The sequence below is a fragment of the Gracilinanus agilis genome, chromosome 2, assembly GCF_016433145.1.
Source record: "Gracilinanus agilis isolate LMUSP501 chromosome 2, AgileGrace, whole genome shotgun sequence".
NCBI classification, from domain to species: Eukaryota; Metazoa; Chordata; class Mammalia; order Didelphimorphia; family Didelphidae; genus Gracilinanus; species Gracilinanus agilis.
Window position 1 is genome coordinate 249,175,482 of NC_058131.1, and position 27,122 is coordinate 249,202,603.

General features: G+C 37.6%; 1 protein-coding gene across 1 annotated transcript in view; it reads right to left on the minus strand.

The window, feature by feature from the left end:
* BCAS1 (brain enriched myelin associated protein 1) overlaps positions 1-27,122 on the minus strand; it is a 155,615-nt gene that overhangs the window by 66,909 nt on the left and 61,584 nt on the right. Inside the window, exons 4-5 of the mRNA XM_044661119.1 lie at positions 9,701-9,862; positions 5,477-5,521 (exon numbers count right to left, since the gene is read on the minus strand). Coding sequence (XP_044517054.1) covers positions 5,477-5,521; positions 9,701-9,862 — 207 coding nt within the window. The remainder of the gene's footprint in view (positions 1-5,476; positions 5,522-9,700; positions 9,863-27,122) is intronic.

Below are 27,122 nucleotides of genomic sequence, written 5' to 3' on the forward strand. Positions count from 1 at the left end.
GGATTCTTAGGTTTGCCTAGACTGAACAATAAACTTTCGAGTAACCAATGATCTCAGCCTAGATAGGAGTAGAAAATATAATATAACCTTAAATACCTTTTTGTCTTAGAAGTTTCTTCCATTGCATCTAGGCCTCTCCTAGGTAGTCCAGCCCCGGGATGAAATTTTCTTTTCCTAGCCTTCATGAAAGCCAATCAGTTGTCCTTCCTTTTCTTTATTCCCCAAAGCATATATAAGACCTCAAGTTGTTCAATTCCTTGGAAATTCCCATGATGGACATTCCCAGAGTCCCAGGGCTTGGCTCTTTGTGATGGCCATAAGAACTCTGACTTTGTTGTCCTGATTAAAGATTTGTTTTTTTGTAACTGTTGATGGTTCTGTGTTTTTCCAGGTTGGCATGGGATAACCTCACTGTCCTTCTGGATTTCATGGGCTTTGTTTCTCTATTTCCTCACTACCCTCTGCCTCTGACCAAAGGGTGTGGCCATGAATTCCCAACCACCATTTAGGAAGAGAGCCCAGCTCAAACAATTTTTTCCTCACCTGGCTGCAAACTTCAGGAATTCTTTCATTGACTTCTCTACTTATCTCCTTCCCCAAACTCTTCATCTTAATTTTGGATTTTGTTTTCCTCAATTAGATGATACATTTCTTGATTATAACGACTATCTTTATTTTTTATTTGTATCCCCAGCATTTAGCATAATGCTGGCACACGTTAAGTGCTTAATTAACATTTTATGGTTGATTGAGTCAATTCTTTAGGTTTAGAATATGTGGATTATATTTGTTAAGGTTCATTCTTTCAATTTCTTCTTTAATACTAGTTTCCCTATTCTCTGTTTATAAATTTGCTTGTGGTTGCCTTATTTAAAAAAAACAAATAACACAAAACTTTATCCTTATTGCTGCTACCCTTTTAACTCTTCATCCTATCTAATTCCCTTCCTTGCTAAATTTTAAAAAGGCTAGTCTTTTTCTTCTTTTTAAAAGCCTTATCTTCCATCTTAAAACCAATATCAACAGGGGCAGCAGGAGGTCTTGGGTTCAAATGTGGCTTCAGATACTTTCTAGCTCCCTGATCTTGGGCAAGTCACTTAATCCTCATTGCCTAGCTCTTACCACTCTTCTGTCTTGGGAACCATACTTAGTATTGATATACATATACATATACATATATATACATACATACATACACACACACACACATATATATATACATATACATATACACATAATGAATAAATATTAAATATGGGTTTCAAGGCAGAAGAGCACTGAGGTTAAGTGACTTGCCCAGAGTCACAGAATTAAGAAGAGTCTGAGATCAAATTTGAACCCAGGACCTCCCATCTCTAGGCCTGGCTCTCAATCCATTGAGCCACTCAGCTGCCTTTCTCTTAAAAGCTTTTGCCATTACTGAACACCATTTCCTTTTAAAGATTCTTTTCTGCCTTGGTTTCCATAATTCTTCCTGATTCTGTTTCTCCTTCTACCTCTCTGCTTCAGTCAGCAATATTCAACAAACATTAATTAAGTACTTACTATATGCCTCATCTGAGTTCTGCTTGAGCATTTGTTAATTCTTTATCTAGTTCCCTAATTGTGCCTCCCTTCCTTCTACCCCAGGCTCTGTCCTTAGCCCTTCCCCACCCCCACCCCACTGTAGTCTCTTTCCCTCTCTTTTTAAGCCTTTAACTTTGTCTTAGAATCCATACTTTGTATTGGTTCTGAGACAATGATAAATTAGGCAATGGGGGTTAAGTGACTTGCCCAGAGTCACACAGTCAGTAAGTAAGGCCAGATTTGAAACTAGGACCTTCCATCTTCAGGTGTGGCTCTCAATCCACTAAGCCATTTATTTGCTCTCTCTATCCTTTCTTTTGATGATCCTATCAATTCCCAGAACTTTGCTCATCTCCTCTATACAAATGACTGCAAAACCTGTGTGTGTATATACATGAATGGATGTTTGTACACACATATTATATGTATGCAGGCCAGTCTGTTCCCCAAGTTTCTGTCATCTCTACCCACGTGACCTGCTAGTATTTCAACCTCGATCTAAACAGAAATAATCATTTCTTTTGTCAAACCTGGTCTTTTCAGATTCTCTTTTTCTTCTTAATAGGCACCACTATTCTCCCTGTCAGAACCTCTTCTTCAATCTCTATGTCTTGTCAGTGGCCAGATTCTATTCATTTTATCTCGGTAATAAAGGCAGGGGTACTTGGTCTCTCCTTTCATTGGTATAGGAAGCTCCCTCTACCAAAGTAGATCATCTCTTTCCCTGCAACTTATTCTCTCAGAGTTGTCTAGAACTCTGAGAGGTTGGTCCCACACCAGTGTAAATCAGAGGTGGAACAGAGGATAGAGGAAGACTCTCAGGTCTTTCTGGCTCCAGCACCTAGTCTGTCTCTGTCTCTGTTTCTGTTTCTGTTTTTGTCTCTGTCTCCCTCTCCCTCTCTCTCTCTCTCCTTCCCTTCCCCTCCCTTCCTCCCCACCACCTCCCTGTCTCTCTGCTGCTCCTGGACTTATGTTCACCACTCTTTTATTATGATACACCTGTCCTTGGAGGACCTACTATGGTGGTATAACACTATAATATCTTTTTCATTTGTCACTTCATTTTCATGCCATATCCTTTCATGAAATTTATATTCTAGGCAAATTGGACTACAAACTGATTCTAAGTGTCACCCTTAATTCTCTTACTTCCGTGCATTTGAACAGATGAATGTCCCAGAGTACTCTGCCCACATGTGTGCCAATCCAGATCCTTTTCTTTCAAAGTCTATCTTCCACGAAGTCCATGTTTTCATTTTTCTGACTCCCTTATATGAAAATGATCCCTTTCTCCTCAAATGTAAACATAGGACTTTGCCTGGTCCTGTCCTTTGTCTCTATAATATTCTACTTTGTTATGCATGTATGTGTGCATATATAGAAATTATACAAATTTTTTTCAACAATTTATTTCTGGCAATCGAAATGTGTAACCCAAACCAAGAAACCCAAATTAAGAGGGAAAAAAATGCCAATAAAAACAAAAAACACCTTGTGAGTGAAATTTACTATAAAAAAACTCTTAGCTCAATCAAGATGACTTTAGAATAGGAATTTTTAAAGGTGTTGTCATGAAAAGCTGCATCTTTTATCAAGTAAGCATAAATAAGAAAAAAGATCAGTGCTAGCTCATTTAGGAATCAACATTTGCTACTGCCAAAATAGTTAAAGAAAATAAATTTTGATGTTTTTGAAAGGTCTACAGCTTGCACAATGAATAGCCACAGCAGAGAATACTGGAGTTTTTTTCCTTAACCACTTAAATACATACAAGAGTTTGTAATCCAGGTGCCCGATTATTTGATTGCATTAAAGCTACCATTCAGAGACTCAGGTAGGAAAATGGCAACTTTAATTTCTATTAAAGTGATACTCTATTTTGTAACTGCTGCTCGATGAGATATTCAACTACATGAACATATAATTTAAAATAACTTAGCAGGTACAAAATGTAAAATGAATGATTTTGATGATATTAAATTAAAAAGGTTTTGTACAAAGAAAATCAATGCAACCAAAATTAGAAGGAAAGCAACAAATTGGCAAAAAATTTTTTATAACAAAACTCTTTGACAAAGGTTTAATTTCCCAAATATATGAGGAACTAAGTCAAATATACCAAAAAAATCAAGCCATCTCCCAATTGACAAATACTCAAGGGATATGAATAAGCAGTTTTCAGATGAAGAAATCAAACCTAGCAATAATCACATGAAAAAATGTTCTAAATCCCTCCTGTTTAGAGAAATGCAAATAAAAACAATTCTAAGGTACCACCTCACACCTAGCAGATTGGTCGGTATGGCGGCAAAGGAAAATGATAAATGTTGGAGGGGATGTGGCAAAATTGGGGCACCAATGTATTGCTGGTAGAGTTGTGAATTGGTCCAATTATTCTGGAAGGCAATTTGGAATTATGCTCAAAGGGCTTTAAAAGAATGCCTGCCCTTTGATCTAGCCATACCACTGCTTGGTTTGTACCCCCAAAGAGATAAGGAAAAATATTTGTACAAAAATCTTTATAGCCCTTTATAGCTTTTTATAGTGGCAAAAAATTGGAAAATGAGGGGGGTGTCCATTGATTAGGGAATGGTTGAACAAATTGTGGTATCTGATGGTGATGGAATACTATTGTGCTGAAAGGAATAATGGACTGGAGGAATTCTGTGTGAACTGGAAAGACCTCCAGGAATTGATACAGAGCAAAAGGAGCAGAACCAGGAGAACATTGCATATAGAGACAGAGACACTGTGGCATAATTGAATGCAATAGACTTTCCTTCCTTCCTTCCTTCCTTCCTTCCTTCCTTCCTTCCTTCCTTCCTTCCTTCCTTCCTTTCTTTCTTAACCCTTACCTTCCATTTTAGAATCAATACTGTGTATTGGTTCTAAGGCAGAAGAGTGGTAAGGGCTAGGCAAGGGGGTTAAGTGACTTGCCCAGAGTCACATAGCTAGGAAGTGTCTGAGAGCAGACTTGAACCCAGGACCTCCTGTCTCTGGGTCTGACTCTCAATCCACTGAACCACCTAGCTGCCCCCAATAGACTTTTCTACTAGCAGCAATGCAATGACCCAGGACAATCCAGAGGAATTTATGAGAAAGATCGCTATCCACATCCAGAGAAAGAACTGTAGGAGTAGAAACGCAGAAGAAAAATATGTGATTGATCAAGTGGTTCAATGGGTATTTGATTGGGGTTTTGGCATGAAAAGATCACTCTATTGCAAGTATGAATAATACAGAAATAGGTTTTGAACAATGATACATGTATGACCCAGTGGAATTGCTTTTTAGCTCTGGGAGGGGTTCGGGTAGAGAAGAGGGGTAGAAAAGATCATGAATCATGTAACTATGGAAAAATATTCAAAATAAATAAATTTAAAAAATAAAAACAACAACAACAACAAAACAAAACAAAACAAAATAAGAGAACCTAGCAGGGAGCTTATGCACATCCTCATATTTTCCTCTGTTATAAAGTAAAATATGAATATATATCTAAACATAATCCTTTTATCAGATTGTAAATTACTTGTGGTCAGAGAACATGACATTTTTTATCTCTTTTTCATCTATTTTTAATTTTGTTTATTTATTTATTTAAAAATTTTTTAATATTTATTTTTTAGAAAAGTTAACATGGCTACATGATTCATGCTCTTATTTTCCCCTTCACCCCCCCACCCCGGCCTCCCATACCCCCCCATAGCCGGTGCTCATTTCCACTGATTTTAACATGTGGTATCGATCAAGACCTATTTCCAAATTGTTGATACATTTTTTATCTTTGTATCCTAGTGCCTTAAATATAATGGATAACTAATAAATGCTAGTTGAATGAAAGTTGTTTGAAACATATCTGTAGGCATATATGTACATATATTATATACATAATTATATAACTACATACCTTGTCTTCTGAATCAGTTTTAGTTTCAGCTTTGTTAGAGGAAACCTTAAATGTTGGAGAAAAGAAAAGAAATCAAATCCTTGCTTTTCAGGATTGCCTGATTTACCATAGCACTTAAAGAATCAGAGAAGAACCAATAATCATTGACTATAGTGAGCTCTCTGGGCTCCCAGTCCTTTTATATACCAAGTGTCTCAAGCAAGATAAGATTATTACTAAAACAAATGCAACCGAATTTATACATTCACACAATTACAAAATAAGCTGGTCTTGCAAATAAAGGAATATATACATCACTGCAATAATTGGTTCCAATAGTTCAAAGGGTGCATTAGCCTTTCTCCCATTTTGAGGGTTCCTTTAGGTAGGGAAGGGGGATGGAAACAGGCATTTTTCAAACATCTATTACGTATCAAGTCCTGTGCTAATCACTTTACAAATGTTAAGTCATTTGATCCTTACAACAACCCTGGGAGGTAGATTCTAATATCATTCCCTATAGTTGAGGAAACTGAGGCAAATAGATTAAGTGACTCATCACACAGCTAGTACTTGCCACACAGTCATATTTGAACTCGGGTCTTCTTATTTCATGAAATATACACACATACACATATACACGTATTGCACACATGTACATATCTGTGCTCTAAATAGATATATTCTCATAAAATACACATGTACATATATGTACATGTTATATATGAATTTAAATAATATATGCACGTATATACACAGATCTATGTATGTATACCTATAATCACATAATATATGTGATATATATACATATTTGTATAGGTATACAAACATACCTACCCACCACATATACATTATATAGATATAATATAAAAGCACTGAGTGGCAAGGTCTTTTGGACTCATGCTTAGGATGGCCCATTATGCAATAATCGGTGGACTGTGTCTTAACAGAAGGGAGATCAAGAAGTCCAGGGCAGAGCTCTTCATCGCAGAAAAGGGTTGACTTTCGGGAGTTTGGTTGCCTGGACAGTTTTCCTTTTGTGTCTGTATTTTGTTCCTTTGGGTTAAATGTCACCTTAGAGGTCTTGCACATGGGTCTGGACTGTGAGTTGCCTGAGGTTTTAGGCACAGAAAAAAGAAATGGAAGAATTTGGGCATATTACTTTTGTACCCAAAGTCGATGACAGATGTGCCCTTGACAACACTTTCTGTGCCCTTATTCTCTTAGCTGTCCCGGGGACAAAGATTATGTGTTCTTGGCAGTAATCAACTTGGGAGTAACAACACTTATTATAGTTATAGTAACATTATTCTGAACAGGTTGAGATTTTTTTATTTTTGGAATACTTTGGAATGAGCCTAGGGTACAATTTGTAGAAAATTCTTAAATGATAGGAAACCTTTATTCTTTGTAGGTGGTTCTGATATGGAGGAAATAGCCAGAAATCGCCGAGAGCCAGGTTTAGTAAATGGAGTGATAGACCAAACTCATCTCACATCTTTGAACTGATGGATTTCAGAGCTGGAAGGACCCTTAGAGTTCCTTTAATACAACCCCCCTCATTTAAGAGATGAAGGAATAAGAACCCACAGAGAGGAAATTCATTCACAATCACATAATGAGTTTGTGGTATAGTCTGGACTAGGACCCAGATATACTGATTTTCGATATCACCATAATTCTTTCCATTAAGCCAATGAAAAGAGTTTTAGGTTAAAATGAGTTGTGACTATAAAGAAATGCAACTAATTTGATTGGGTGGCTCAGAAACTGGCCCTGAATGGAGTTTCAAAATAGGAGCCTTGAAAACATTTTGAGCAATGGAAACATTTTGGGAATATTAAGACAATATTCATTTTCATGTACAAGATTTGCTATGCCTGTTAAATACTAAGGCTGGGAGCAGCTAGATAGCTCAGTGGATAGAGAGCCAGACCTAGAGTCAGGAGGACCTAGCTTGCCTCAAATTCTTCCTAAGAAGGTAAGGGTTTTAAAAAAAACAAACCAAAAAACCAATCTTGATCACTTTGGCGGGTTGGTGGAGGAAACATTGCATCTGTAGTCACAGGATGTGGGTTCAAATTCTAACTCTGTGACTTTTAATTTTTATCTGAACTTAGGCAAACCAAATAGTTTCTCTGGGCTCAGTTTCTTCATTAGAGGCAATTGAACTAGATGGTAGCTAGGTGGTGCAGTGGTTAGAGCACTTGGCTTGGAGTCAGGAAGACCTGATTTCAAATTGAGCCTTAGATACTTAGTGGTGTCACCTTAGGTAAGGCTCTTAAGTTATTTGTTTTAGTTTTCTCATCTGTAAGAATGGGGATAATAATACACTGACCTTCCAGAGTTGTGAGGATCAAATGAGATGATAATTATAAAATGTTGAGCACAGTGCCTTGCATATAGGAAGCACTATATAAATGTTAGCTATCGTCATTATTATTTTATGCCCTCTATGGTCCTTTCTAGTTCTCATTTATGCTTCTATGTACATTTTGTTGACCAAAATATAGAGGCAATCATTTGAGGGAGAGGTTGGGATGGAGATGAAAATGATTCATGTAGTTTTTAAAAATTAAATATTTTCTTACAAAGTTAACATTGATCATGAAAATGACCAATGCAGCTTAGTTAGCAAATTTGGTACTTAATACTTATATTTAAGTTAATTTCAATGGATAAAATATCATAAAAAATTTTAGTCACTCTCAAGTTCAATTGGGGTAATTTTCTTTATTCATTAATGTCTAAGTATTTCAGTTGTCTATTTCAGTTTGGCTGCAAAGGACACAACCATACTCATCTGCGCACAAATCTCATTTTCTATCACAAGTGGTAAAGAAGAAGAGTTTTACGTATGTGAAACTGTGCATTAGTGCTGAGACAGAAGAGTGGGAAGGGCGGGGCAATTGGGGTTAAGAGATTTGCCTAGGGTCACAGAGCTGGGAAGTGTCTGAAGCCATATTTGAACCCAGGACCTCTTGTCTCTAGGCCTGACTTTCAATCCACTGAGCCACTTAGCTACCCCACCAAAGTGTAATTCTTTAAAACATACTCTTCAAGATGAATGGAGAGGATTTTCAAATGCATTTGCGTTTACAAGTCTGGCACTTGCCAGCTGTGTAATCAGGTACCTCATCTCTGCCATGATTGTTAGTGATAAGAACTTGTAGTCATCTGGCTTTTCTCAAAGTCCTATGTGGTAGCTGATAATGATGACCAGTCAATAAACATTTTTATCAAGTGGCTGTTATGTGCCAGGCATTGTACTAAGTACTGAGGGTACAAGGAAAGGTAAAAACGACAGTCTGTGTCCTTGAGGAGCTCACACTCTAATGGATGATTCTGAAGATAATGATAATGGTTACTAGCTTCCATCTATATAATTTTATTTAATTGCTCAAAGCAGTTATTTTAGCCACTTGTGCAGTAGTCCAAAAAAGAAATTGATTAAAAAGTAATAATAGCTGGACAGAGACTATTTCTAGCTGAACTTCTGAACAGATGAGAAGACAAGATGCTAATAATGATAGTGAGGAAGATAAGGAAGACTCACATTTCCATAATACTTCATAGTTTACAAACATTTTTTCTTTGAATCACCTTATAAAGACTATTAGTATAAGAGTCAAGATCGCAAGTGTTACAGATGAGGAAAGCAAAGTTCAGAAAACTGGTCATCAGGTTTTAGAATGGAGAGGGACCTTATAGATCAGTGAATCCAAACCATTCTCCATTTTACAGGTGAAGAAATGATGCCTAGAGAGATGCTGGGTGGTGCAGTGGATAGAGTGCCAGGCATAGAGTCAGGAGGTCCTGAGTTCAAATCTGATCTCAGATGCTTACTAGTTGTGTGACCCTGGGCAAAGTCACTTAACCCTGTTTGCCTCCATTTCTTCAAATGTAAAATGAATTAGAGAAGGAAATGGGAAGCTACTCTTGTATCTTTGTCCAAAAAAACCTCAAATGAGGTTGGGAAGAGTCAGACATGATTGATAAACTAAATAACAACCACCACCACAACAACAGCTAATGTCACACAGATAGTGGAGAAACTTGAACTCGAGGTCTTCTGATTCCCAGGCCAATGCTCTTTCCACTGTCCCATATTGATTCCAATATGGCATCATGATGTCATTGGTCCTCTTTGAAAATGTAAGATGAACAACATTGCTTTCAAAACCAATATATACTTTAGGAATATACAAGCTTGAGGGGAAAAAAAAAGGAAAGAAATACACTTACCAGTGTTTTAAAGAAACTCATGACGGAATTATTGTTCTCTGTTATATTTACAGTCTGGGGGTTCTCCTGCACAGTCTCGGGGTTCTCTGTATCTTCAGGGGCTGAGGAATTGACACCCACTTGGTTTTCCTGTCCACCCTTTTCCTTGCTGTCAACTATGTCCTAAAAGCAAGCAGAGTTTCATAGTTTGGGCTTGTTGGATGTGTACTGGAATGGCAAAGTAATATTTGTCATTTGTATCCCCCTTGGCCCTTGCACACCCAAATTCCAGCCATACTTATTCAGCCTACATATATAGAACAATCAAGTTTTTATAGGATTCACTCTCCCTTCCCCCTTCCTCAGTTTCTAATATATTCAGCCTTTGCTGTTGGTTGGAAGCTCATTGTTCGGAGCCACCAGAGTACAACAAACACAACAGTTCAAGTTGCTTTCAAAACAAAAACTCTTCTATTAATTCTGCGAAGCAGTTGTGAAGCCTGATAGGAATAAGATGGCAGTGGTTTTAATCTTTGCAGCCTCAGTGCCTAAATTCTTTCTGCCTATCCATAGAGATACCTTGAAGTGACTCGCTACAATTTCCATACTAAGTTTTATTTTAAGAAAGAAAGGAATCACACTTTCAAATGTCTCTGTGTTCCAAAATTCCCAAGGTTTGTCATCACATGGAAAGATGATGACAATGGCGTCTTTTCTCTCTGACATATCACCTAGAAGGATTCAGGTCACATACTTGCTTGTGCACCAGCCCTTAGCCCAATTCATAGAACTTATAGTTCATTAACTATAATGATAAACTCAATAAACATTCATTGAAGGAATCCATGAAGAAGGATAATTATCGATTTTCCTTGGAAGAATCATTTTTCATTGTGGCCTTAGGGGCCACGGTAAACCTGACATAGAGACCTGAAATAGCCACGTGGCCAGTGTTGAAGACATGTATTAATCCATTGGTTGGTGATTGGTGGGTGCCCAGAACCTGTGACTGCCCAAACTTTTGCCAGCTGTGACCAGACTTTGAACAAAACTTCCAGGATTGCCCTCTAGAAAGGTTTGAATGTTGAACTCTTTTCTTTGAGTATTACTGATCCCTAGGCATTTTTGGGTTTCACTGCAGTGCATTTCATTCACGTGGCTTATCATAAAATAAGTAGTTATGGGCCATGTAGAACAGAATTTTCTGGCATTAAAATATGTGTAGAGTAGAACTATGATTTCACCGATATAAGGAGCTCCTGGATAAGCAAGTTTCTTCTCCCAGCATAATTGGGCATTTTTAATGCAATTAAAAATTTTAGAGAATTACCTAGAGAGCAAAGAGGATAAGTATTTTGCCTAGAGCCAAACAGCCAGTATGTTCTGAGGCAGGACTTGAACCCTGGTCTTCTTGGCTCCAGGACTATCTCTCTGTCTACCAGGCAATGCTGTCTTTCCTGTCCCATTATATAAAGACATATTTCAAAATACCTCTCTTTGTACTCCACTACATGCTATTCTTTATGCAGCTATCTATTTGGGTACCCTTTCCCCTTCTCCTTATTCAAGCCCAGGTGGTGTTTTATCCCTTTTCACATATCCTTTGACCTACCTCTGGACTGGGCATCTTTGGGAACATTTGTACAGATTAGTAATGGGTCAAACTATTCCAACCTTTCAAGGAGTGTGTCAAGATTTGCCTCTCTCCATCCCTACACAATACCTGTCTCATCCAGTGGTACTAAAGGATGCCTTAGAATTTAGAATTGGCTGCCTTAATAGAAAGCATGTAAAAATTCAGTGGCTGAGACATAGGTTTATTTCATTTATCAAGGTCTTGGTGTGTTGTCTAATATCTTTTCTCCTGTCTGCTTTACCTTGTCCTGTGAGTATCTTGATTTCCTAGTACCTTCCCAGACTTGCCCCCTGCCTCCCCCCTTGCCTTAGTCTTACTATTCTGAAGCATGGTAGTGGACAGTGTGCTGTGGGGAATCTTTAGACCTGAGTTCTCACCATCTTCCTGCCTATTTCTGGCTCTGTGACCTTGGTCAAGTCTCAATACTTCTGTATAGTACTCCTATTGTATTTATAGCCTAGCTCATACTACTTATTATTTGATTGTATTTTTTGATAATTTCAGAATATAGGATGTTTTATAGTAGGATTTTATTAATATCTTTCAATGACCAATTGAGATTATATCCCCTCCAATGCCACAATAGACAGTCTTCATAGTGGTTGAGATTCCTGAAAATTCATCATTGGGCAGACAGATTTCTGTTCTTGAACCATACCAGACTTTATTAGGCTGGTCTTGGGCTAACAGATGCATAATCAGTTATCAAATCTGTCCTAGAAGGTTTCCATCTTATTAGTATGTTGTACACCACACTTTTCTGGTTGGTTTAACTATTTTTTTGGGGGGGAAAATTTTATTTAATTGATTAATTCGGAATATTTTCCCATGGTTACAAGCTTTATGTTCTTTCCCTCCCCTCCCCCCAACCCCTTCCCATAGTTGATGCTCAATTCCACTGGGTTTTACATGTGTCATTGACAAGAACTATTTTTCTATTATTGATATTTGTACTAGGGTGATCATTTAGAGTCAATATCCCCAATCATATCCCCATCAACCCATGTGATCAAGCAGTTGTTTTTCTTCTGTGTTTCTATTCCCACAGTTCTTCCTCTGAATGTGGATAATGTTCTTTCTCATAAGTCCCTCAGAGATGTCCTGGATCATTGCACTGCTGCTAGTAGAGAAGTCCAGCACATTGGATTGTACTACAGTGTAACAGTCTCTGTGTATAATGTTCTCCTGGTTCTGCTCCTTTCATTCTGCATCAGTTCCTGGAGGTCATTCTAGTTCACATGGAATTCCTCCAATTTATCATTCCTTTGAGCTCAATAATATTCTATAACCAACAGACACCACAGTTTGTTCAGCCATTCCCCAATTGAAGGGCATCCCCTCATTTTCCAATTTTTTGCCATTACAAAGAGTGTGGCTATAAATATTTTTGTACAAGTCTCTTTCCCTATTATCTCTTTGGGGTACAAACCCAGCAGTGGTATGGCTGGATCAAAAGGCAGACAGTCTTTTAAAGCCCTTTGGGCATAGTTCCAAATTGCCATCCAGAATGGTTGGATCAATTTATAACTCTGCCAGCAATGCATTACTGTTCCAATTTTGCCACATCCCCTCCAACATTTATTACTTTCCTTTGCTGTCATGTTAGCCAATCTGCTAGGTGTGAGGTGGTACCTCAGAGTTGTTTTGATGTGTATTTCTCTAATTATAAAAGATTTAGAACACTTTTTTATTTTGTGCTTATTGATAGTTTTGATTTCCTTATCTGAAAATTGCCTATTTGTGTCCCTTGCCCATTATTCAATTGGGGAATGGCTTGATTTTTTTATACAATTGATTTAGCTCCTTATAAATTTGAATGATTAGACCTCTGTCAGAGTTTTTTGTTATAAAGATTTTTTCCCCAATTTATTGCTTCCCTTTTAATTTTGGTTGTATTGCTTTTGTTTGCAAAAAACCCTTTTAATTTAATGTAATCAAAATTATTTATTTTACATTTTGTAATATTTTCTAACTCTTGCTTGATCTTAAAATCTTTCTTTTCCCAAAGATCTGACTAGTATACTATTCTGAGTTCACCTAATTTACTTATAGTTTCCTTCTTTATATTTAAGGCATTCATCCATTCTGAGTTTATCTTGGATTAACTATTGAGAACCAGTACCTGCCACAATTCTTCATTGGTGAGAATTTGGGGGATAATTTGAATGTATACCATTTTTTATTTAATTTAGAACCAGAATAAAATAAAATGGGCATTTCTACCTACAAAGTTAAATGGAAAAAAGCGATAGTATATTAAACTGAGAATCCCTACTATATCCATATAGCCTGCTTTTCCTTTTAAGTATATGATAAATTCAATATGTAACTTTCAAAGTTGTTCTCCTTGTCTGAATATCCTTCTATTTTCTTCTTGTGCATTTAAAAAACCTTCAATGGCCCTCTTCTCTCTATCCCTTTTTCTCTTTTCTTTCCTCCCTCCCTTTCCTTCCTTTCTCTTTGTTTCCAAATTGAAAAAAAAAGTTTTTGTAACAAATATATATCTGAAAGCAAAACAAATTCTTTCACTGGCTGTGTGCAAAAATTATACCATAGTGTATAACATTCTTAATGCTTTATGTATGTTAGTCTTATTTCCCCAACTGAATTGTAAGATCAGTAAGGGCAAAAAGCATGACATATTTTTATGTAGCCTTCAGAGAGCTTATCATGGTGTTGAGCACTTAAGAGATACTCACTAACAACTTGTTCATTTGAGTTAAGTGTGAAGATTCTCATATAAATATTGTCTACAGAGACAAGGAATAATATCTTAGAGGCTTAAAGCTAGCAAATCACTTCACATGCTAATGCATGTCATTTGTTTTCTCTAACAATTATCAAAAGTAAGTGTAATTATTATCATCCTCATTTTTACAGATGAGGAAACTGAGTCTCAGAAAGGTTAAATAATTGCCTCAGGTCACATAACTGGTGACTGAGACAGGATTAAATTCTTGGTCATTCTTTCTGATCCCAAATCCAACTTCCTAACCATTAAATGATGCTAGTCATCAATGAAAGAAAGGATAATCCCTCTTATGATGGAAAGAACTCTGGGCTTAGAGTCAGGAGATTTAAATTAGTATTCTGGTTCTATCTGTAGTTTCTCAGCTACTCTCAATTTACTTTTAGCTTTTCGGTGAAGAATGAGGGTCTATGTCCAAAGCATGGGGCCTGGGACTTTGCGTTAAGTCTCTTTTAACAATCTTGGATTCCTTTACTGGAAGGTACCTTGTTTCTAAGAAGGAGTATGATCAACAACCCAAGGAATAACTGTTCCATAGTCGCAGCTATCCCTGTTAGAAAATTCTTGATTATGAATGAGACATAAAAATTGTGTCCTAAAGGGTTTGTTCATGCCACAAGCTCCACTATTAAGAGAAGAAAGCGAAATGATTAGCGTTAAAAATGGTAGTTTCTTGGGTGACCTCAACTGTATAGACTTAAGGTCAAAAAGTAATATACTCATTTTCCATTTACCTCTTTGATGCCTATTAAAACAAAGGCAATTTTTTGTTATGGTTTGGCAATTATAATTTCCTTTGTACTTATTATATAAGGTATATTTGATGTAACTACAAATATAAGCCTTGAGCATATTTAAAATTTCATAGTAGGAAGAGCTCTGACAATAAAAAATTATCATGCACCATGATTACCTACAAGGCAACATCTTTTCCCCCAGAAGACTTTTAAGAATAGCATCCATAGATTCTAGAACCCTGAGCCCTGGGAACAGATGCACATCTGACCTTGTTTCCTTCTACTCAATAAACTCCAGTGGCTATTAGCTCCAGCATCAAAAAAAAAATTCCTCTTACTGAAGTTCTTCACAACTTATTCCCTTCCAGCTTTTCTTTAAACTTTAGTCTCCTCCGTGTACTCTAAGATCCTTCAACACTAGCCTTCTTGCTGTTCCTCAAACACAACAATGAAATGCCTCATCTTTCCACTTTTAGTTTTTCATTGGCTCTCCTCCATACTGACATGCTGTCACTCCTCCTCCCTGTTTCTAGGTTTGCTTCAAGACTGAGTCAGATTAAATCAACTTCTCAAAGAGTTCTTTCCAGTCTCTTCTCTCTCTTTTCTCACCCTGACCCCAGTGCCTTCCCTGAGATTATACTACTGTATTGTTGTTGTTTTCAAAGAGGGACAATGACATCAGAGGGTATTGTCTTGACTTTTGAGTAAATTGGATTTAAGTGAGGCAGAGCTATCCAAAGCAAGTAGGTAGGGCACTAGACAGAGTACCCAAGTCCTGGAGTCAGGAGGACTTGAGTTCAATTTAGGCCTGAGAGACAAAAGTTATGTAACCCTGGACAAGCCACTTTACTCTGTTTGCCTTAGTTTCTTCATTTATAAAATGAGCTGGAAAAGAAAATGGCAAACCATTCCAATATCTTTGTCAAGGAAACCCCAGATGGGGTCACAAAGGATCGGATGTGACAAGCAATAACCTGGATAGGACAACAACTTGGGACCCTGCAGATCTTGTGTATATGGGGCTTGTTTCATTTAATTTTTGCACGTCGTCTCCCCAGTTAGAATGTGAGGCCCTTGAGGTCAGAGACTGGGTTTGTGTCTTTTTTTTTGTAATCACATGTCTTAGCAGCATGACAGGAAATGCTTATTTACTGACTGACTAGCTGGCTTGTTGGGAAGGACTAGGGAGATGGAACATGAATCAAGACCTACACCCAAAGATCCAATTCAATTCAAAAGCATCTAAGTACTTAGGATTGTGCCTAGCTCAGGACTAGGCATTGGGAATGCAATTACAAAAAGAAAAATAGTCCCTACCCTCAAGAAGCTTGCATAGGTTAGTAAATACAAAATAAACCCAAGGTTATTTGGTGGGGGAAGAGTAACACTAACAAACTTGGGCTACTAGTATATTATTTCAATGTTTTCAGCATCCGTGTTGCAAGTGTAACTTCTACCTGTGCAAATTGTTACCCTTTCAGGCCTTTGTAAATACTTTCCTGAGTTGCTGAGTCAGAAAAAATGAATTATTTGCAGCAAGTTTCAATCCCGTTTCAGATACTTAATAATTGTGTGAGCTCTGAGCAAATAACTTAATCTGTCTGCCTTAGTATCCTCATGTGTACAATGGAGTTGATAGTATAGTACAGTGATGGGCAAACTACGGCCCCCAGGCCAGATGCGGCCCCCTAAAATGTTCTAGCCTGACATTATTCCTAATCTGACAAATACAACGAGTGGGATACAATACAATGAAACTTCTAAAGAGTTGCCTTAGAAACAGACTGACAGATGAGCACTTCCTTTCCTTTGGCCCCCTCTTTAAAAAGTTTGCCCATCACTGGTATAGTAGCATCTACCTTGCAGAGTTGTCATGAGGATAAAATAAGATAATACTTGTGAAGTGCTTTGTAAACCTCAAAGCACTCTAGAAATACTGGATATTATTAGCTATCATTGCTCTGATTTTGACTTATTTATATTTCTATTTTATGTATATCATTTCTATTTATTTATATATGTAAATATATGATTTATATATATAATTATTTATATTATTTACATAGCTAGGCTGATCCATAGGCAGCTGGGTGGTGCAGTGGATAGAGTCCCAGGTCTGGAGTCAGGGAGACTCATCTTCCTGAGTCCAGATGTAGTCTCAGACACTTCCTAGCTATGTGACCCTGGGCAAATCCCTTAACCTTGTTAACCTCAGTTTCATCATCTGTAAAATGAGCTGAAGAAGGACACGGCAAATTATTCTAGTATCTTTGCCAAGAAAGTCCCAAATGAGATAATGAAGAGTTGATCACAACTAAAAATGTCTAAACAACAACTGTTCTGATGCTTGGCCTTTCTATACTTAGCTAGGTTGATCCTTCAATAGATCAAGTCTCATCTTGTCCCCTGAAACTTTTTTTTTTTAAAACCTTACCTTCTGTTTCAGAATTAATACTGTGTATTGGTTCCAAGGCAGAAGAACAATAAGGGCTAGGCAATGGGGATTAGGTGACTTGCCCAGGGTCACACAGCCAGGAAGTGTCTGAGGCCAGATTTGAACCAAAGACCTTCCATCTCTAGACCTGCCCTGAAGTTTTTTTGAATACATGCATGATAATAACAATCATTTAAATACTTACATGGTACTTACTATGTTCTAGGCACTATGTTGAGTATTTTACAATTATTATCTCATTTGATCTTCACAATAACCCTGAGAGGTAGATGCTATTATTATCCCTGTTTTACAGATGAAGAGACTGAGACAGACAAAGGGCTAAAGGACTTGCCCTGGGTCCTACATTTAGGAAGTGTTTGAGGCCAGATTTGAACTAAAATCTTCCTGATTCCAGGCCTGTTGTTCTGCTCATTGCAGTGTCTTAACTGCCCTCATGATGTGATCTTTCACTCTTCTGAACTCCTAAGAGAGAGAGAGACTTTGATACTCGGTGGGCTACAGACTTCTTCGAGTTATAATGCCTAGGAATTAATATTGACTTTAATATAAGAGAAGTATAATGATTACAAGAGCATATTTTGATCAAGAATTGTTTAGAGGAATGGACAAGGGAATGGGTTATCAGGGATTAATGAGAGGTACCAAAGTGTTTGTTTTTTGAAATTGAAAATTAACGTATACATTTTTTCCCCCTTTTGACCAGACTTGGTGAGTTCATCACTGTAATCCTGGTAAGGAAACTCCCTCCACTGGTGCATATCTGAAACTGCTCTGCAATTTATAATTTTTAACAATTGCCTGAGGCTACTAAAGATTAAATGTCTAGTCACTGAGCAAATGTATATCATATGCCAGACTTGAACCTAAGTCTTCTCACTTTAGAGACCAGTTTTCCATTTGGTCCCTCATTCTTTTGAAAAAAACACAACATGATATATTTGCATTATCTTTGATTTCATTGTGTTTAACTGTTCCAATAATGAATTCTATTGAAAAATAAAATCTGAGAGTTTTGAATGGAAAAATATGCTAATTGATTTTTAAAAATTAACTATGGTTATGAAACCTAGCTATTTGGACCATGAGTTCATAACCAAGACCAACTTTCATAACTTCCATCACTGGTCATTTAGTAGTAGCCTAAGATCAAACCATTATCCTCTTGAATGCTCAATATACGTTCCTAAACCAGGGGTCGGCAACGTATGGCTCTCGAGCCATATCTGGCTCTTTTGAGGGCCAGATATGGCTCTTTCTGCAGGAGCCATAAAGTCAATTTTTTTTTCAGGTGCTGTTACAGGAGCGCGCACTGTGAGCACTGTACGGCTCTCACGAAATTACATTTTAAAAAATGTGGCGTTTATGGCTCTCACGGCCAAAAAGGTTGCTGACCCCTGGCCTAAACCAATAAAATGAAGGCTTTCACAGCCTGGACACAAATAGCTTTGGCAGTGGTGGGAGCTCATCCAGCTAGGTCCTTGCTCTTGATGCTCAGAAGAAGCACACTCCTCTTTCCACTCATCTGGATTTCTCCCCTTCTTTTCATTTAGCAATTTTTACCCTCCTCAAGTACATCTTCAATTTCATCCTTTGCTAGCCCCAGGATCTCACATGGTTTAAGAAGGAGTCACAGAGTCAGGGGACCTGTTGTATCCATGAAAGGGAATCTGTTTGTTTCCTTGGGTTTTTTGCTCAGTGACAGTTTTATAGCCCTCCATCTGGAAACTGGAGAAAAGCATTCTTGCCTGGGAGGATTAACAATGTAAGCTTTGTAAATCCAGAGATGAATGAAGTAGGAAATAGTAATGAGAGCTTTGACATATTAGGGTAAAATATGATGGCTGACAAGCTATAGGTGTGTTCGTGAAACAAACAATGAATGTCCAGGCCCTGTTAACACTTCCATCTATGTCCTACCAAGTCAGAGGGAAACCACTTTCTAATTCTTCCAGGACTTTGACTTGTCCAAGCCTTTACTAAATTCCTGACATTCTTCTTTCTATGCCAAAACCCTAAGTGTCTGTATTATGCGTATGCAGCCAGCTGACTTTACTTATGCTTTGTGAGGTTCAAAAGTAAATATGAAGATATTTTGTTCTCTGAAGCATATTTTCATTATGCATATTCATTAGTGCATATATCTTTATTAATACATGAATTTCAAAAATTTGTATTCATTGTGTTTTTATAATATATTTCCATCTTAAAAGATTTATTTTTCTTTTTAAAATCTAGAACTGAAAGGAACCTCAACATTCAACATTATTATTAAGCATCAATATTATATTAAAGACATGACCGCCTCATTTTAGAAGCAAGGGGAATGGAATTTGACCAAGGTCTCACAGGTAGAAAGTTCAGGACTTAGAATTTCAAGTCAATCAATCAAGAAGCAGGATTATTTGTCCATTATGTGCCTGGTATTATACTAGATTCTGGAGACACAAAAATAAAAATAAAACAGCCCCTGCCCTCAAGGAACTCATATTTTATAGGGGCATCTAGGAGGTATAGTGGATAAACTTCTGGGACTAGAGTGAGGAATACCCGAGTTCAAATTCAGCTGTAAACATTTATTAGCTGTGTAATCCTGGCAAGTCACTTACCCCCTATTTGCCTTTCACCTCAGTTTTCTCATCTGTAAAATGATATAACAATATATAATAATAACAATATTATTATATAATAATAATAACTCCTCTGTCCCAGGGTTGTTGTGAGGATCAAATGAGATGATACTCATAAAACACTTTAGTATAGTGCCTAGCACAGAGTAAACAATGTCAGCTATTTATTATTATTATTCTTTACAAATACAAATTTTAGTAAATATAAAATCAATACATAATAACAAAGCAATTGAAGAGGGAAGGAACGAGCAGTTGTGGGTATAGATATTAACCAAAAAATAGAAGACTTTAGAGTTTAGGACTTGAGCTGAGTTCTGAAGAGAAATTTTACAAAAAAGTAGAGTTGAAAAGGGAATGGATTTGGGCAGCTAGGTGACTCAGTGATGATAGAACTAGTCCTTGAATCATGAGGTCCTGGGTTCAAATCTGACCTCAGACACTTCCTAGCTGTATGGTCCTGAGCCAGTCATTTAATCCCTTTTGCCTAGTTCTTACTTCTCTTCTACCTTGGAACCAATACTCAGTATCAATTCTAAGACAGAAGTTAAGGGTTTAAAAAAAAAAGGAAAAAAGAATGCTTTCGTGTTTGGGAAACAATTTATATAAAGGCATGGAAAAATGGAAAGTTGCATATAAGGAGCAACAAGTATGCCAGTTTGGCTGAAATGTATAATTTGTGAAGGAGAATAATGAATCATCCTTGGAAAGGTAAACTGAATCCAGATTGTGAAGTACTTTGAAGGCTAAATGGAATATATATCTATACACACTCTCTGTTTAGATCCTAAAATCTTAAAGAGAAGATAGTATCAGGGAGGAGAGAGTAATGAGTAATATCAAAGGTGGAGGATGGTTAACAACAACAAAGGGGAAAAGAAATATATAGGACGGTAACAGAGAGGGAAGGATCAAGTAAGGGTCTTTTCAGGATGAGTGACACATAGGCATGTTTGTAGCTAGTAGGGAATGAACCATTAGTAGGGAGAAATTGAAAATAAGTACAAGAGGAGCAGCTAGGTGACTCAGTAGAAAGAGAGCCACATCTAGAGGTGGGAGGTCCTGGGTGGCCTCAGATACTTCCTAGCTGTGTGACCCTGGGCCAATCCCTTTACCCTAATTGCCTAGCCCTTACCACTCTTCTGTCTTAAAACTAATATTCAGTATTGATTCTAAGATGGAATGTAAGAATTAAAAAAAAGTAAATAAGTACAAGAGTCAGGTTGATGGGGAGAGCAATCTGTTGGAGGAGATAGTATGGAAAGGGATTTCTTGATAAAATAGAGAGGTTAGCCTTGGTAAAGAGTAAGGTTACTTCATTATATGAGATAGTGGTGAAGAGATAATGGCAGAAATCATGAGTGATATGGTAGCAGAAGAGGAGAGAAGAGAAAGTTCACAGGGAATAGCCTTATTTTTTTCCCCCTATAAAATATGAAGCAAAGTTCTCGGGTGAGTGAGTAGGGGGAGGAGGCATTATGGGAGGTTTGAGAATGCAAAGTTTTGTAAGAACAACTGTGGAGAGTGGGATGATAGTTGATAATTGAAGCATAATAGGAGTGCCTTGCAGCAGTGAGGACCCAGGTGAGGTTATATAACAGAAATTCATAGAAAGCTCAGCTAAAACAGTTGTGTGATTTTCTCTATCTTTATCCAGCAGCACTGGAATAAACGTTGGGAGTAAATTCCAGGCCAAGGCTTGATCAGGCATAATTGGTGATATGCTAAGGGAGCTAGGAATTCAAGATGGGGACAAAGTAAAGTTGAATTGCTTCATCAAGGGGTCAAGTAGGGAAAAAGAAGGGAGTGGTTAATGCTGGAGAGATGTCCTAGAGAGAAAATTTAAAAGTCAAGGAATTGGAGGTCTTGTTGTAGATAGAAGAGTAGGGAATAAAAAGTAAGAGAAGGCAGAAGAAAAGGTGAAAGATCAATAGGTTAAAGGCAGATAGGGGGATTTCAGAATTCTCGAACATATAGTACTCTTTGTGGGTGATGACAAGATCAAAGGATATGACCATCTTTATATGTGGATAAGGTGAGGTAGAGGAGTAGCCCATGGGAAGTGAGTAGGTTGGGGAACAGAGTGTTCCTGATATGTCAAGCTTGATTTACCTACATAGGGAGTCTGGTGGGAAATATCTAGTAGGTGGTGAAAAGGGATGGAAACTCAGGAAATAGTTTAGGACTCCATAAATAGAGCACAAATCAACAAGTGCCCTCAAAAATGGTGGGAATTTTTTTTTTTTTTTTTTTTTTGCTGAGTGGGGGTTGGGTTGAGACCAGATATAGGAAGGACTTAGATAACAAAAGAGGGCAATATATTATAAATCAGGGTAGCTAGGTGCAGTAATGGCTAGAGCGCCAGGCTTGGAGTCAGAAAGACTCAGCTTCATGAGTTCAAATCTGGCTTCAGATACTTACAAGCTGTGTGACCCTAGTACCAGTCACTTAACCCTAATTACCTTAGCTTCTTCATCTGTAAAATGAGCTGGAGAAGAGAATGGTAAACCACTTCACTATTTTTGCCAAGAAAATCCCAAATTGGATCACAGAGATAGACATGACTGAAATGACTAAACAACAATATGATAAACCACAAAAGTGGAAGCGTGTATGCTAACAGTGGAAAGAGAGCTGAAACTGGAAAAAGGAGAACTGAATTTCAGGTCCAGTTTTTATACTGTGTGATCACAGACATGTCACTTCACTTAGAAGGATACAAAGTCCTTGGGAAGCAGATTCTTTCTGTGTCTGCTCTGCTCTCCCTTTCCTTCCTTCCTTCCTTTCCTTTCTCTTTCTCCCTCTCTCCTCCCCCCACCCAGGTCTTTTAAACTTAAAAGATCAGTTCTCCATACTGTCTCTCATGCCTTTTTTCTTTTCTTTTGATGCTATACCCATATTTTTGTTGTTTCCCTCAACAGATGGTAAGCTCTTGAGCATAAAGACTATTCCGTTCTTGTCTCTGTATCCCCAGCACCTAGTCCTATTATTCAACATTATCTGTCACTGCAATTATATTATTATGCTATTTTTAGTATAGTTGCAGCTCACTTTAAAGCTAAGGCAAATCCTTTTTTGGTGATGTCAATCAGTCGATAAACATTTATTAAGTACTGTATCTACTATATACCAGACACTGTGCTAAGCTCTGGGAATATAAAGAAAGGCAAAAGGTAATCCTTGTTCCCAAGGAACTCACAGTCTAATAGCTATGATGCGAGAATATTTGTCTTTCAGTTACAAAGATAAATATTATTCAAGAAGTACCAAAGTTATTCATTTGAGGATCCAGGTGTTCATTCGGTCAATCTTGAGTCTTTTTGTATAAAGGAGATAACCTATATTCTCTGTTTCCCTTTGACTTCAAAGAACAAACATCCACGATTCATTGGTTCAGAGCTGGCAATTTGCTGCTTTGAAAGGATGCCCCAGCAAAAATATGATTATATATAATAAGAACCATATGGCTTTCCTGATGTCTCCCTTTATTTCCCCATAATTTATAGTTCTTATAATGGCTGCATTGCAATCTGGAGTCCAGCCTTCTTTAAGCTATGTCTACACTGTTAAAGAGAAATGGAAAACTAAGACATTTCAGTTAATCAAGATTCCTTTTTCCCCTCACAAAAATGATCTGAAACGAATAAATGAGGGGAATGGACTAGATCTCTGAGCCACATTCATCTCTAAATCCGATGATCTGTTCTGGGTGACAGCTTTGTCCAAAATCTCTAATTGATAACTTAGTGTTCTGTTTCGTGGGATTTAGAACAGAAAGAGACCTAGAAGTAATCACATGAAGTCCAATCTTCTCCTTTTACAGATGGGAAAACTGGAGTCAAGAAAGGGAAAGTGGAAAGGTCAAGATTGCTGTAGTAAGTTGGAAAGACAGGATATGCACCCAGATCCTCTGCTGTCAAATCCAATACTTCCTACTATCGTATACTTCCAGTCAATAATAGTAACAATGGCAAATGGTTCTATCTTCCAACATCAATTAATGAAGTCACAAGGTGGTAAGTGTAAGCATAATTGCATCACTGGTGATATAGTTTGAAGCTTGATGAGATATGAACCTCTTTGATTGGGTCAAGAGGGAACCCTCTTCCCATGGACTATCCATGCTTTTGGAAGCTTTAAAATAGTTAAAGGAATTTCAACACACTAGTTTAAAAGTATAACTTAGGTGTAGACCCTGGGAGTCAGACTCAAATTTGTGAGTTCAAATTCACCCTCAAAAACTTATTGGCTGTGTTACCCTGGACAAATCACTTAACCCTGTCAGCCTCAGTTCCTCACTGTATAGTGAGTTGGAGAAGGAAAGGACAAACAACTTCAGAATCTTTGCCAAGAAAACCTCAAGTGGGATTAAGAAGAGTTGGTCATGACCGAAACAACCGTACAACAGCAATAAAGTATTTACATGGCATAGCATAAACTTAGACATGGAAAGGATCTTAGAGGTCATCAAGTACTTACAATTGGGAGGTAGTATTAATTAGTGTTTCCATTTTAGAGATAGGGAAACTGAGACTCAAAAGTTAAATGGTTTGCTCTGGAGCAAATGGTAAACATCATTCTTCATATTTGTGCCTGGGTTTCTTGAGTTTGGCATCCTTTCATTACATTGTGTTACTAATCCTTTGGCCTTAGAGGCATAAGTCCCATGTTTAGGGTACTGTTTAGCCTAGAAGAATTTACCTCCAAGAGTAAAGGACTATAAAGAAATGTAACCTTCCTACCACTTTACATCTGTTAGATAGTTTGAGCTTCAGGTCTAGAGAATGAAAAGGAAAATTCCATTTCTTATCCCACCTACATATTGCAACAGGATAAATAAGACAGAGCCTCCACCAGATTCCAGGGGCCTTTAAACAATTACTCAATATTTATTTTGCTCCCTTTTCCCTTCCATGGAAACTGGCTGATCAGCATATGGGTAAGCTTAGATCAACAAAACAAAGGAGGAGGTGGGTCCATGCTGGAAGTGAAGGCATTTATTTTCTAGTTTTTCCACCAAGAAATGGCAAATGTATCAAGAGGGAGGAAGGAAATAAAAACTAAACAAATGGAAAAAAAACCCCAGTTTATTGTTCTTGTAACCTTTTCAAGGACAGGGATGAAGCCTTTGTTTTGTCTGTTCTACTGTAATCCCAGGCTTTGGAAAATATAAACTAATAGTCTTAAGTCTTGCCCACTCTCACTTATTTTTCAAATTTTTTTTTTTAAATTTAAACCCTTACCTTCTGTCTGGCTTGGCAGAAGAGTGGTAAGGGCCAGGCAATGGGGGTTAAGTGACTAGCCCAGGGTCACACAGCTGGGAAGTGTCTGAGGCCAGATTTGAACCTAGGACCTCCCATCTCTAGGCCTGGCTCTCAATCCACTGAGTTACCTAGCTGCCTCCCACTCTAACTTATTTTTGCTTAATTCATGTCAACTTACAAATGAGCATTGTTTACTTATAGTCTTATGCCAGATATTCAGATATAAAGAAGAATCTGAGGCAGTAAGGTGGCACAATGGATAGAGTGCCAGGCATGGAGATGGGCAATCCTGGGTTCAAATCTGGCATCTGACACCTTCTAGCTGTGTGATTCTGGACAAGTCATTTAATCCCAATTGCCTAGCCCTTAAGGCTTTTCTGCCTCAGAACCAATCTCAGTAGCAATTCTAAAACAGATTGTAAGAAGTGTTTGTTTTTTTTTGTTGTTGTTGTTTTTTAAAGGATCTATGAATGATCTCAGAAGGCTGTGGGGCCTTCTTCCACTTATGCAGAATGCAACACTGCTTTCCTCTTCCTCCAATGCCTTCTCATTTTATGGAATTTTATCATGTCTTTCCATAAGTCTTCCATAGAAGACCTACTCCATATCATCCCATGAGCATAGATTATAGGGCACAGACAGTTTGTAAAGGACTTCAGAGTCTACTTAGTCCATTTTATAGATGAAGAAACTGAGGTCCAGAGACATCATAGAATCAAAGATCAAAAGATGGAAGGGAATTTAGAGGTCATTTAATCCACTTGTCTTCATATTACAGATGAGAAAACGGAGAGACCAAGAGTGGTGAAGTGACTTGTCCAAGGACATCCAGGTAGGAGGTGACAGTCAGGCTTCAACTCTGGGTCCCATAACACTAAAGTCTATTTTCATTGTACCTATTATTCTTTTAATAATTTTAGGAGACTAATGTAGCTACTTGGGCTGTCTATCTACAATCCATTTCACATCTGTCCTGTATTTTCCATATGTAAATGTTCTATATAAAATATCTTTTATGTTTAATTTATTTCTGATAATATGTAGCAGCCCTTCTTTTGTCTATCATGTACCTTTCCAAATGTTCTGTGATTTCCCTGAATTTTGATTCTTCTGAGAATTTTTGCCATGGAGACTCACTCATGAAATGACAAAAAGTGGAAGATAGTGAATCTCTTTTGCCTATTATTAAAACACAAAATTTTCAGTCAGGTATTTAAAGCTTTCCACTTTTTTTCTTTTTCTTTTTAAAACCCTTATGTTCTGTCTTAGAATCAGTACTGTGTATTGGTTCCAAGGCAGAAGAGCAGTAAGGGCTAGGCAATGGAGGTCAAGTGACTTGGCCAGAGTCACACAGCTAGGAAGTGTCTGAGCTCTCTAGACGATTTCAATTCATTGAGCCACCTACCTGCTCTCTTAAACCTTCTACTCTCAATGTGACTCCTATCTACATTTCTAGGCATTTACTATTTCTCCCCTTTGTGTATTCCCCATTCCAGGCAAGCAGTCTAGTTCTGAGAGTACAGCATATTCCACATCTAGAATCCACTCTTTCCCTACCACTGCCCAATAAAATCCCTAACCTCTTTCAAAGTAAATCTCAGTCGCTGCCTCCCAGAAGTTCCTTTTTCCTGATCCCCTCCAGTGTTACTTCTCTTAAAATTACTTTGTGTATATTTGCACATACTTTGTATATTTACTTACCTATGTACAAATTGTATACCCTCAATAGATGGAAATTTTATAAGGCCAGGAATGGTTTCGTTTTTGTTTTTGTATCACTGACATTTAACATAGTGCCTGACGTAGTCAAAAATGTAACTACAAATAAAACAACCATTGGAGCTGCCAGCAAATGAAGAGATTTTATAAGCTTTCCATTAGCAAGTTGGTTTGTTACATGTCTATAATTCCTGCTGTTGGGAAGATGGAGGCTAATGGATATTTGAGTTCTGTAATTCTGAGCTGCAGGATG